General features: G+C 49.8%; 1 protein-coding gene across 11 annotated transcripts in view; it reads left to right on the top strand.

The window, feature by feature from the left end:
• Positions 1–13,652, top strand: part of FRMD8 (FERM domain containing 8) — a 1,471,206-nt gene that overhangs the window by 242,949 nt on the left and 1,214,605 nt on the right. For all 11 annotated transcript variants that reach the window (XM_069644727.1, XM_069644720.1, XM_069644726.1 and 8 more), the window contains one exon: positions 6,328–6,495. In XM_069644727.1, coding sequence (XP_069500828.1) covers positions 6,328–6,495 — 168 coding nt within the window. The remainder of the gene's footprint in view (positions 1–6,327; positions 6,496–13,652) is intronic.

Genomic DNA, 13,652 nt, shown 5'->3' with positions numbered 1-13,652 from the left:
ACTACAAAACAAGGTGGGCGCCATGGATCGGGGAGAAGGGAACTATATGTAGTCCCTTTCCATGGTGGCCATTTGTGGGAAGGAGATGCGCCGGGAACACACGGTGTTCCCGAAGAGGGACGCTGGAGCGCAAGTTATTTGGGGAGGGAGTGGGCGGGTTGTGGGTGATGAAATTGTGTTTGGCGGATGGAGGGGATGGGGTGGGGCGGGAGGCCCTCTTACCGGATTCCGGCCGAGGGAAGATGGCAGCCTCCCAAACTGAGGAGGCTCAGAGCGGGGGTTATAAAATGTGGAAAATACTCCACTCTGAGCCTCTTGATTGGCTGGGAGGCCGGCCCTCCTACCCCGCCTACTAATAAGAGATTCACATGGCATCCTGCCAATAGAATATTCAAATGAAAGCCGTTTGGATGCAAGAGAGGCAAACCTGCAAGTCCCCCATTAAAATTAAATGAGCAGATGGTTGCTTTAAGACGGTTAATATACATATTCTAGTTCTATCCAAAAGACTGACTATTTTGAGGGCCAGGCTGATGGAATTGATTTTACATTGAATTTTGACAAATCCAGTTGCAGGGACCTGCACAATCTTTCCAACTCTTGGTTCATCCTTCAGAGGGAGTAGGACGTTGCCTAGGCCTCTGAAGCATGGGTGGATTTATCCATATTGTTAAATTCTTGGCAGGATCATTTGACCTCTGCAGCATTTGTGGATTCAGTTATAGGGTATTGAGGAAGGCTGGGACTGTGCTGACAGTGTTGACTTGGTTAATGTATGTGGTGAATCCTGCGGAGTCCTCACAGAAACCCTACCTAAATCTTTTATAAGGTGGCCAGGGAAAGGCAGATGCTTCCTGACCCTGGGGTGGTATTAGCTGGGTGGATCACCTGGGACGAGAAGCACCCCAGGGGGATGAGATGCAGTATTTACCTTACTCTAGGAAGGAAGTATCTCCAATACCAGAATATGTAATGGCTTGTCAGCTAGAACCTTTATTCTCTGTCTGTCAAACTGGGGTTGAAGACACTGGTGATGAGTTGAGTGTTGGAAATAAGAAACATCCTTTAAGGGTTACTGACATTCATAGGGTATGAACTTTTATAAATCCAAGAGAAATAAGGAAGAGGGGTCTGTAATCGACCCCAATTTAAATTGGGAGAAATCCCATTCTTTAATCGGACCAAAAACCTTGTGTAACTCTTATGGGATTCCATGTGTTAATATGTGAGAACAGTAGTGCACATAATAGAGTTAATTTCAATGTAAAAAAACGAATTTGATGTTGGGGACTTCAAGTCCCATAATTCCCAGAGTACTGGGACGAGGAAGAAGACTGCAGAGGCACATGACTGCAGGTTGCAGTCAATCAGGAGTAATGACCCACACCCGGGGAAGACTGAGAGGCATAAAAAGCCCCCACCGGGTGCAGACCATTAGAGGGGGGGGTGAAGGAGACATCAGTAGTGACAAGTGGAGCAGTTTGGTAATCTCCACATGGCAGCAGAAGCCAAAAGCAAACTGGAGCAGAGACTCCAGGACCTCAGTAGGGTGTAATTCTGATGCTGGTCCAGAGTGCGTCTCTGATATGATGACATTTGTAACGCGCTTATACACAACTGTTTCAAGGAGAGACGAGGCAAAGAAGGGGCAACAGAGACAACGATCTTACTAGGCCAAGTGACATTGAGATTGCGCAAGTGCAGGTGAGTGGGGAGGGGGAAAGTGCCAGGGGAAAGGGGGGGGGGGCAGGGGCAGTCCTGTACATGGGATCAAAAGAATAACCAGAAGTGCGGCCGGCAGGTGCCAGGGTAAGTGCAGGCAGCAGGTGTCCAAAAGTGCAGGTAGGGGGGACTAAAGGGTTACAGATACAGACCCAAGTGCAAGGGTTGCCAGGAGACAGTGCGGATGTGCAACTGGGCAGGTAGGGAGCTGAGCCGAAATCCGAGGGTAGCCAGGTGACAAGTGCAGTATTAGACAGTAAATCGGCAGGGGAGAGGAAGAGAGAAGGCAGAAGCAAAGGAGAAAGTCTTGAGGTGCTTCTGGAACCGGAGATAGTTCTCCTCGAGTTTCAGAGAGGCAGGGAGGCTGTTCCAGAGGGAGGCCCCAGCCGAAGAAACCACCACCAACTCGTTGCTTGGAGAAGCTACTGACCCTGAGGGAGTTGGAGGTGGATGAGCTAAGAGCTCGAGTAGGAAGAGATTTATGAAGAGAGAGTTGGAGGTATTGAGGACCCAGGCCCCGGAAGGCCTTGTGGACAATGCAGAGGGTCTTTAACTTAATCCTTGCAGCCACTAGGAGCCAATGCAGAGATTTCAGTGCTGGAGAGATACGATCCCGGGGCTTAGACGCCAAGGACAAGTCTCACAGTCCTGTTCTGGATGAGTTGCAGAGGGCGGAGAGTAGAAACAGGCAGATTTAGAAAGAGGCTGTTGCAGTAGTCCAGCCTACAGAGAACCAGATTTCTGGAGACAGTGAGCTTCTGGGGGAAGGAGAGGAAAGGAAGAATACCTCTGAGGAGGTGCAGTTGGTACTCTGATGTCTTAGAGATGTCAGATATTTGAGGAGAAAAGGAGTGTGCAGTCGAAGATGACCCCGAGGTTCTTGGCCTCAAAGGTGGGAGCAGGAAGAGGGCCAAGGGAGTCTGGCCAGAGAGTCTGAGGCTCAGGTTTGCAGTTGCAGAGGTTGTGCAGTGGAGGGCGGGCCATATTGCAACATTTCCCACTGTCAGACCGACACAGTAGTCTGAAGAGTTCTGCGTTGCTGTGGGAGCTGGCAGAGCTCTGAAACTGACAGACTTGAGCCGCGGAAGCCGTGCAGAGGAGATTGCCGGCCCACGTTGGGAAACTTAAGCAGAAGACCTGGAGGCGAACGGAGGCGCACATCAGTCCCGGTGAGTCCACTGTTACATCGTGACCTCAGAGCGCTTCGTAACCGCCTGCTTGCTGCATCCAGGCAATTGAATCTCACAATTGAGATTAACAAAGTAACGTTAAAGTGGAAGAAGGTACCTTTTGAATGTCTACCGAATACAAAGCAGAATTTTACTCTAAATGTGAATCGTGCCGATGTAGGAAGGTGCAGAGTGCGAATTAAGAATTGGAGAATCATACCCGAGAAGTGCGATTGTGCCATTTTAGGGCAAAGTGAGAGTGAACTATCACAGGGGGAAATACTTGAATATCTATCAAGGTACATTGTGGAAGAAAATGGAAAACGTCATTGCCAAAGCCGAAAGAGGAATGAAACTAGGCAATTACACCAGAATCAAAATTGGCCAAGCCAAAATGTGTATTATTGCCCAATATCTTAAACAGACTGTTGCCCCTCTAGACCTGCGATCTCAAAAATGAATGGTTTAAGCCCACATTGCCAAAGAAGTGTGACAGTTGAACAGAATTCTTATTAGCAGTTGGTTGACAGAAAGGGGAGATGTAAGAATGGCAGGCCGGTTGTCCATCTGAGACAGAATGTTCAGAGGGAGAGGAGCATAACCTGCAAAGAGTGTGGCAGATATTCCAGTGTAATAAATTGCACCAGAGTGGTACTTGTTGCTCCTAAAACATTGCATATACTTAAAAATGGTGAAGCAAAAGACACTGCTAATATGTTTAACCTTTACCACTGAAATACCTACTGGTAGAAGTTGGTTCTGGCCTGGCAGGAGAGTATACTGGGTCAGGAAGTGTTGTAGTACTTCTGTGCTGGCAGGAGAGTATACCAGTATAGAGAATGTTGTCATAACAATCCTGGCAGATAAGTGGACCAGGTGAAAGGCATTGACGTTCTCTGGTGTGTTTTAATAATCATAAACGGCTACAGAAGTGTTCAACATTGTCAGCCAAGTAGTTCTGTATACTGTGGCTGAAATATGATGACAAAGACCTTTTCTAGTTGAAAGCAAGGAATTATAAGCTCAAGAGAAGACGTTGGTTAAAGGTGTTGCTGCAAAGAGAAGGAAGGAACTTTGTTGCCAACTTGTAAACTGTTGGCTGAATACTTGCTTGGAACATTTACTATCAAAGTGGAACAAAGACTTGAACTGGAACTGTGTTAATAGACCGGATTTCCTGAACTTTTGTTTGGAACATTTGAAAAGAATCCTGACTAAATCTGGGGAAGTGGAATTCACCTAGATTGGAAGGAGAACCTATTGTTTGTGATTGGAATACAACTATTGTATTGGTTATTATTGAAATGCCACAATTGCATTTTTAAGTTGTGTATATTGAAGTGTGAGAGACGGAATCCTTTTGTTGGAGTGTTTCCTTTATTTTAGGCAGGTAAATCCTCGTCAGGGTAGGGATAGTGAGGTGTTTATCCAGCCTTTTCAAATTAATAAAAATGGCATATTTTGAAAATGTTCACAAAGTTGCCCGCCTAACATCTGACACCTCACATGTACTTCGATGTGGAGAAGGGCCAGGGTGAAGAAGTTGCAATGGTCTTCAAAGATGTAGACATTTTTTGTGTTAAAATGGAAGATGCCTGCGATGTAGTTCTGTGGCGGGTGCAATCTTTGTGGAACATATATAGGGAATTCGACCCCCAGGGAGCTACCTCATTTTGGACTAGGGAGGTGAGCCCACTAAGCTTCACACCCCCTAGGGGACAGGGCAGGTGGGATCCCACTGGGGTTGACGCCAGTCTCCCGCACTCATTCCCCTCCACCCCCCACTCATCTTTGAGGACAGGAGATTCCCTGAAAGGTATATCAGTAATCCTCCCTATTCTCAAGGCCCCAATATCTTTGTCTATGTGGGACCTAACCTGTGTGATGACTAAACACTTCCTGTAAGAATGGCTGGTATGGTTTCTGACCCTCTGTGCACAGTAGTCCCCTGGAACGAGGGAATGCAGGAATGGCCCACCCCCTTTCATAGGGAGAGATAAAGATCCATTGAGTATTTTAGACTAAGAGAAGGGAAGCCTGCAGAGCCAGAGAAGCATGGTGACCTCCTCTTGGAGTGGTGTGGCAGGGATCTATGTGATTACTGCGACCCCCACAATTCCGACGGCCGAAAATGCCTTTTTTTCTTTCAGCCCCATGTACACCACATACATATGCGGGGGAGACCCACCGCATCCCCTCATACTTGTATTCTATATCATACCCCTTTCCCCCCACATATAAAAGTCTGAATTTTCAGCAGTCGGAATTGTGGAGGCGACATTTTGGTATATTCCGTGGGGGCAGGAAGAGCATATGGCCGGCGTGGCGAAGGACTCCACGGCCAAGCCCACAAAAGCTCACAGCCCTGTCTGAGTAGGAGCTGGAAGCACCTGGCCCAGACCAGCAAACGTGGAGCACCCGCCTGGGAGGACAGGGCAAACTCCACCTGCCAAACACCAGAAAGAAACTTAGGTGGGGCCGCGATTGAGAACTCCCTGACTCTCCTGTGGCGCACCGTCCAGGGAACAGAGGTACTCGGTGGCTCCAGGGAACCGGGAGAGGTGAGGCAAGACCAAAAGAGACCCCAAGAAAAGCCTAGCAGGGGAGAACGCCAGGAACATTCTTCAGAAAGAAAACCGTGCAGTGGGGCAACACAGACCAGACGTCCCCATGTGAGAGGAAACACTAGGGACGTTAATTGGACTGAATTGAGCACTCCAGACAAGAGGTGGTTGGAAAGTCATTCAGCCTGCGTGCCTACATTGTGCACTGTGTGAGTAGACCCTACTGAGAGACTCTCCAGGTTGGGGGGCAGAAGCCAACCACTATTCATTATTGTAGGGCCAAGGCCCCAAGTGTATCTTTTTTTGTTGAGTTTATCTGGTTCTTTTATAGTGGTAGGAACAGAACTCTGGGAAGTATAGGATTCTGGATGGAGGACTTTCTTATTTTGTAAGGACATCCTAACGAGCGTCCTTTTATATTTCTTTTATAGAAAAGGGCCATAAATCTTAGTCTTTGGGACAGCATAGGTCTTTTCTTTACCCTAATGTCACCTTGTCATTCTCCTTAGTCTGGTCTACCACATGTCATTTGGCTTTTAAACCATGTGTCGTCATTGTAGTGGTCTTAAAGTGCAGAGTCCTTGTTCGTGGTTGAGCTTATTCTGACCCCTCTTAGGGTGTTAGTCTGAGTGAAGAGGAAAGGTTAAGTTGGGAGAGAATGGGTGAACAAAAGGGAACAGACCTGCGTAAAATAACATAAGGTATAATGAATGTGTAAGCTGGAATGTATGTAAGATATGTAGCTCTGGTCTGACATCTAGAGGTTTACTTCCTTTATGTGCTATTTCTTCCTGGGGCAGTAGTCTCAACAGTTTTGTGGTAGTTGCACCTCAGTTTGCCCATGCCTTATACTTTTCCTTGTGTCTCCACAGCTCTGGATGTGCGGGTGTACTTCATCAATGACTCCTCTGTGGCCCTGAATGTGGATGGTCTGACTTCCATGACCTCCCACGAGCTGCACCGCATCGTCCGTGAGGCCCTTCTGCTTCCAGAGATTACCCAGGAGGCCTTCTCATTTTGGCTGTTGTCACCGTTACTTGGTAAGCCTCCACCATGAAATGTTTCCCATTCTGTCCTGGTTTCAGTGCCATCCTTTTGCAATTAATTCTGTGCTCTTTTAAAAAGTGTACATTTCTGTGGTAGTTTTGCACGTTTGTCAGTTGAAATTGTTCTGCATAAAGTGGACTACATCTATTTTATTTTTGTGATGAGAAACCAGTTGCTGTAATTTTGCAATTGAAAAGTAATTCCCAATTATTTTCCAACCTCTCGAGCATAGTTTTTTCTCGAGACAAAAGATAAAGATGTGGTCATGCATATTTTCACTAAGAATTGTATGCATTTTGCTTCAGCAGGTCAGCATGAGTAATTTCTGTTACTGGTGCATGAGATTTGTAGAGTGCTAGCTTGCTATTGGAATGGCTTTGTAGCACTGGCAACAGTCTGTGTTCAGTGCTGCATTTTTCTTTGTTGCTGGTAAACTACAGATAAAATAGATCCTACCCTACGGTTGAGGCGTGAGCCACTCCATTGTTAAATCTGCGAACCACATAAGGATTGTTTACAAACTAAAACATGTAACATGTTATTTTGATGTCGCCCTTCACCTCGTTATGTGGAGGCAGGGTTGGGCTGGGTTAGGGTGGATGAACGGGAAGGGATGGAGAGGACTGGGAGGTGCTTGGTTGGAATAAATAGAGGTTGGAAACGTCCCTTTTCATGTGTCCCAAGTTTTTACTTTGGACCTTGTATCTCGAGACCCTGGTGTTATCACGCCATATTGGCAACGAGTGAGTGGACCTGCAATGTGTGGCTGACGCTGTGGAAGCTAGCCAACGCAAGGCAAGATCCTGCAGGGACAGTGCGCAGCCTAGGTTGCAAGGGTGCACTTGGCTCCGGCTGCAGAGACACCTGCTCCAGGTACACACCAGCCTGGGCAAGGTGAGAGCGCAGAGGTCTCCCTGATAATCTCGTGGTGCTGCATTCCATTTCAAGTTAATGGTGCACAGTGTGTACTCTGTAGCACGGAGGTCCCGGGTGTGATGTTAGCTGATAGGCTCCCGCAGCAGCTGGGGAGCGCGGGCGGGCCTGCCCGATGGCGCTGTGCGAGGGCGTGCCGCAGCGCAAGAAAGACGCGACTCCCTCGTATGGTGCTTAAACCCGGACTGACGTTATCACGCCAGTTCCGGTGATTCCTTTATTACTTCCGTGTCACGTGACCCTTTACGTCAAGGGCACGTGACACCACATTCCTCCCCAACTTGGAGGTATTTACACTGCTGTCAACAACAAACATTTTGAACTGATATAACACATAAACTGACACACATTTACAATGCACCTGCTCTTGCTTACTGCCTTCAGAGTTCATCTTGGCGTGGGTTTCTGACGGTAGACTCCGTCCACTACATATCCCTGGAGGCGAGACGACGGTTTGGGCTTTTCTCTCAGACAGTAGCGGGTGCTTCTTTCTCTGGGTGTGTCCTCCTTGGTGATCTCTGCTTCGGTTCTTATCTTGCAGGTGTGGTCTGTCTGAATTTCTTGGTGTGGCCAGACTACGCGGTGGTGTCGGTCCTTGAGGTGTATGCGGTGCTCCTCCTTCTCCCCCTCTCGGAGGCGTTGAAGGTTCTTCCCACATTTCTGGGGTACTTTCCTGAAGTGCGACACGTTTCTTGTTACTGTCTCTCCCCCTCGGGTGGCGGTGACCATGCTATGGTTGGTGGTACTGACTGTCCACGGTCGAACCTTGAAATTGAGGGACATTTTCTTGGGCGGTGCTCGGTTCCTGACAATGACGGTGTCTCCTGGGGTCAGTTCTCTGTGGCAGGCTCGTCTGGCGACGCTTTCTTGTTCATTTCGCCTCAGCCGCCTTGCGTCTATTGCTGGGATGTCAGGTTCCGGGGCTGTCCAGTGGGGGTGTATGGGAAGCTCCGCTTGTATGGGTACCCCGAACATGAGGGCTGCAGGGCTGATCCCGGTGGCTGAGTGCGGGGTTTGCCTGTGTGTTCTCAAGAACCGATATACCGTCTTCAACCACGGGTGCCCCTGCTCCTTGGAAATCCTGATGACTTTGTTGAGCGATCCCATGAATCGTTAAGCGTCTCCATTTGCCCTGGGCCATCTTGGGGTGATTCGCTGGTGTTTGACGTTAACTTCTTTGAAGTATTTGCGTAGCTCCTGACTGGTAAAGGATGGCCCGTTGTCGCTTTTTACTTTCCTCGGAATTCCATGTGTGGCAAACATCTTCTCCAGCGCGAGGATGGTGGTTTCGGCGTTAGTGGATGCCACGTGCTCTACTTCAGGATATCTGCTAAACTCGTCGATTATCACGAGCAGGTAACCTTCGCCGGCGATAGTGCAGTGGTCCATGCTGACTGCGTCCCATCGTTTGCAGCTTCTTGGGACACTGCTAATCAGTTCAGGGTTTTCAGGCCTCCTGGATGCTTGGCAGGCCGCGCAGGACTCTACTAGCTCTACTACTCTTTGTTGCATGTTCGGCATCCACATCCTGGATTTGAGGTATGCCGTTGATTTTACGATGCCTTGGTGTCCACTGTGGGCTAACCTGAGAGCTCTTTCCTCCAGATACTCCGGCAATATGATTCGGTGTCCTTATAACAGCACTCCTTCTGGGGCTATTCAGAGTTCATGTCGGATCCCGAACAGCGCTCTGAGTTTGACCTGTGCCGATGCTGTGCGTTGGGCTATTGACATGAGATAGTTCTTCCAATTCCCGGATTGGATAGCGGCGGTCGTGTGCTGTAAGATGGTGTCCTCCTCTGTCTCACGCACTACTTCATGCAGTATCAGGGCTCGCGGTCTTGCGCAGGCAACTACGTGACAGACATGCTCATCGGTTTCCTTCGCATGGTGTTGTTCGCTGTCAGTAGCCGGCCTCGGGTGGCGGGACAGGTAGTCCGCCGGGTTGTCCGATCCTGGGCGATATTCCACCTCGATGTTGTACGGCTGTAGCTGCAGCATCCATTTCTCTATGCGTGCAGGCGGGTGGGGGGCAGAGCCTCGGAAGATCGGGATCAGGGGTTTATGATCAGAGAAGACTTTCGCCTGCTTGCCTAGCAGGTACACTTTGAAGTGGCGGCATCCCCACAAGATGGCCAGGGCCTCCTTCTCCATGTGTGCATAGTTCTGTTCGGGTTTTGTGAGTGCTCTACTGGCAAACGCGATGGGGAACACTTTACCTTCATTGTCCGTTTGGGTTAACACTGCCCCCAGGCCAACTGGGCTGGCATCAACGAGGAGTTCAGTCTGCCTTTCTATGTTGAAGAAGGCCATGGTGGTGGAGGCAGATAGTGTCTTTAATTTGTTGAAATGCTTGTTGATGAGACGCGGTCCATTCCCACTTCTGGTCTTTCTTTAATTCCCTGAGCGGGCTCGCGATGCTGGCGAGGTCAGGAATGAAACGTGCGCAGTAGGTTGCCATCCCCATGAAGCTTCTCACCTCTGAGGCTGATTGTGGTGCTTTGGAGTCTTTTATGTCTCGCACTTTAGACGGGTCAGGGGACACGCGTTCTGCGTTGAAAATGTAGCCAAAGAAACATAGTTCACTTTTGCTGAATTCGCACTTTTCTGCGTTGAGTGTCAGGCCTGCTTCTTCGAGCCTTTTCAGGACTGCCGCTAGTCGTCGATGGTGCTCAATTTTGTTTGAGGCGTATACAAGGATGTCATCACTGATGTTGGTGGTTCCTTCTAACCCCGTGATGACCTTGCGGATTTCGTGTTGGAACACTTCTGCGGCAGATGATATCCCAAAATTGAGCCGTTTGTACCTCATCAGGCCGAGGTGAGAAGAAAATGTGGTAATGTATCTTGACTCTTTGGATAGTCTTAGCTGGTGATAGCCTGATCTGAGGTCAAGTTTACTGAAGACTGTTGCCCCGGTGAGGTCTACGATGAGCTCGTCAATCGTGGGGGTTACATGGCGTTCCCTCCCAATAGCTACGTTGGGAAGCCTCATGTCTATACATATTCTTACTGCGTTAGGCTGTTTGGGTTTTTGGGCTACTACCATGGGCGAAACCCACGGAGTCGGTCCGGATGTTCTCTCTATGATTCCTTCATCTTCGAGCTTGGCCAGTTCCTTTTTCTACTGCGCCTCTCAGGTGGAATGGAATCCGTCTGTGTCGAACTGCCTTCGGTTCAATGGTGCGGTCTATATGAAGCTTGATGGTTCTCCCCTTGAGGCACCCGATGCCCTGGAACAGCTTTCTGTGTCGTCTTAGTAGGTTGTTGAGTTAGTCGTGTTGGAGGTCGAAAGCGAAATTTATTAGCTTCAGCTTCTCTGCCGTTCTGCAGCTCAGTAGCGTCTCGCAGCCGGCATCCACTACACAGATGCGTGCACGGCAGTTGGTGTTCTTGTGGGTAAAGTCTGACTTGAAAGACCCTCGCACAGGGAGGGGTTTCTTACATCAGTAGGCATATAGCCTGACCTCCTTCTGGTGAAGGTTGGGTTTCGGGTGAAGTCTGTTGAATGCTGCCACTGGCATGACGTTCACTGTTGCGCCAGTGTCAATGACCACTTTTAGTGGTTCCCCGTTGGAGAGAACTGTGCACGATGGTCTCTTCCTCTGTCGTGACCGATGCGGTTCTACCGCTGATATTAGGTGTATACGATGTACTTGTCTGCTTCCCTTTTTCCGTCTTCCTTTGTCTCTCCTTTCGGGGGATGTGCTGCTATCGTTGTCACTGTCGCTCGTGTCTGGGGACCTTTGGGGCTCATCGACGGCTCTGGCCTTTCCTTTACGTGCTTGTTGGTGAGAGGATTCTCTGGGTACAAATATTTTCCGGCGTTCTTGTGTCGGGCGTGGGCCGAGTCTTTGTCAGGCGGTTTCAGGCAGACAGCTTCATAGTGGTTGAGGCAATTGCATTTTCTGCACGTGGATCCCCATGCGGGGCAGGACTCACCTCTGTGCCACGGGCCTCCGCACCATCTGCAGCTCTTGACTCGCCCCTGTGATGGGGGGGGCCTCTGACCCTGCTTTGTGCGAATGTTCTGGTGTCTGGAGATGGCCGCCACGTCTTCTGCGGGTCCAGGGTTGTCCAGTGGCAGTCTTTGGATTGCTGCTTCCATTACCGCTACCTGGTCTTCCGTTTGTTCGCGGAGGCGCGCCATCTCGAGGATGCGTGACAAGCGTATGTTCCTTTCAGATAGTATGGCTCTTCTCAATTTTTCAGAGGATATCCCGTTGATGATCTGGAGACAGATGGCGAATTCTTCGTCTGGGAACTCACAGCCTACTGCCATTTCGCGAAGGCGAGCGTGAAATTTGTCCACTGTTTCTTTCTCCCGTTGCCTCGCCATGCAAAAGTGGAAACGTTCATAGTCTGGGTTGAGATCAGGTTTGAACATATTGGTGAGTGCTGTTCTCGCTGCGTCATAGTTGTCTTCGTTACCGCGGTTCGGTGTGGCGTTGAAGAGGCGCAGAGCTGCTGCTCCGATGTTGAGTAGGAGGAAAGTGCGCATCTTTTTCGGCACGGTAATGTCTCTGGCGTCGAGATGCATTTCAAATTGTTGTAGCCAGATTTCCCACCTGATAGCAGCTCCTGTGGTGAATGGGTCGAACGGCGGCATGAATGTTGTCTGTTGCTGGGTCGGGATGCTCATTGGAGAGGCTCCTCCTGGAGGATGAACTTGTGCTAGTCCTTATGGGGCTGGTGCTTGGGCTGGACATGTCGGTTTTCCGTGTGCTCTTTACAGATTTAGGGCGCAGTCTGTAGGTGGCGGTGCTAGAGGTATCTCTTCAACACAGTAGGGGACTATGGCACGTGTTAAGCTGAGTAGCCGTGCAATACCTGCTTTGACACCAACAGACTTCTCCAGGAGATGCAGGAGGAGTATTGAAGCAACGTTTTATCCATGCAGCGTGTGAGAGCTGCAGAGCCCCAGTCTTGAGCATCGGCGTGGCTTCAGCCGACGCGTGCTGGTGTTGTACACAGCCACGTGACGTCGCGAGGTTGATGTCTGCGACGTGTGGCCGTGTCGGAGGTGTGGCGCCGTTGCAGGTGTTGCCGCGCAGCTCCGTGTGTGGAGGAGGTGCGGATCCGCGTTGGGTCCGAAACCGACTTCGTCGCCAGTGTGGTGTTAGCTAATAGGCTCCCGCAGCAGCTGGGGAGCGCGGGCAGGCCTGCCCGATGGCGCTGTGCGAGGGCGGGCCGCAGCGCAAGAAAGACGCGACTCCCTCGTATGGTGCTTAAACCCGGACTGGCGTTATCACGCCAGTTCCGGTGATTCCTTTATTACTTCCGTGTCACGTGACCCTTTACGTCAAGGGCACGTGACACCACACCGGGTGCAGAGCTCCACCATGTGAGTCACATAATCCTCTGGCAGTTGTGCGTGCTGCTGCTGCACGACCCATCCATGGACTGGGCCCCCAACAATAAAACAAAAAAAGTAAATTAAAGAACTTTGTGACACAAGCAAAGAGAGGCTGCAACCCCAGGCATAACGGTACCAGGGACCCCCACGTGCCACAGTTCAGGAGGACACAGGCCAGATTGCCTTGCAGAGACCGTGTGCAGCAATGCAGACAAGACCAGTACATGCACAAGTCGTGGTTGGTAGCTCACATGCAGAGTCAGCTTTGCGATACTTTTGATATTGTTAATTAAATGTAATATTTGTATTTGCGTCTTTCGACGGATGTGTTCTAAAGGCACGTTTTATCAAGTGAAATTCGACTATCAACTGAGCCACTTGCGTCGGCCTATACAAGGCTTCCACCTCGCAGTAGGGAGACTGGAGTGGGAATGAACTTTATTTACTTCTTCTAGAGAATTCCTCTTCTCACTGTCACCTTTTGTTTCCATTGTCTAGCTACCTTTCCCATTCCACTGAAATATGGAAAGCACTCCCTTTAAGCTCTGTCCTTCCTGCAATCGAAAAGTTCTGTGGAAAGAGATACACAAAGTGTGTAACCACTGTCTTCCCTGTGACTACTCGGAAGCCGTGTGCAAGCTCTTTCGGCCCAAAACGCTAGAGAGACCCTCTAAACGGTGACGCACTACGCCATGCAGGCCAAGTCTGGTTCACCGAACGGCACTTTTTAATCGGATGTGGAAGAACTAGACAACTATGGCTCCCCTTTGGATGCACTCCCGCATGCCAATCGCAACCATAAAAGGCAGGCCCAGTGTTCTACTAGGGGGGACAACCCCTAGCGATGAAGGCACACATAAG

This window comes from Ambystoma mexicanum, chromosome 2p (assembly GCF_040938575.1).
Source record: "Ambystoma mexicanum isolate Mex_15411 chromosome 2p, UKY_AmexF1_1, whole genome shotgun sequence".
NCBI lineage: Eukaryota > Metazoa > Chordata > Amphibia > Caudata > Ambystomatidae > Ambystoma > Ambystoma mexicanum.
The sequence above is the reverse complement of the archived record's forward strand: the minus strand, read 5'-3'. Positions and strand labels throughout refer to the sequence as shown.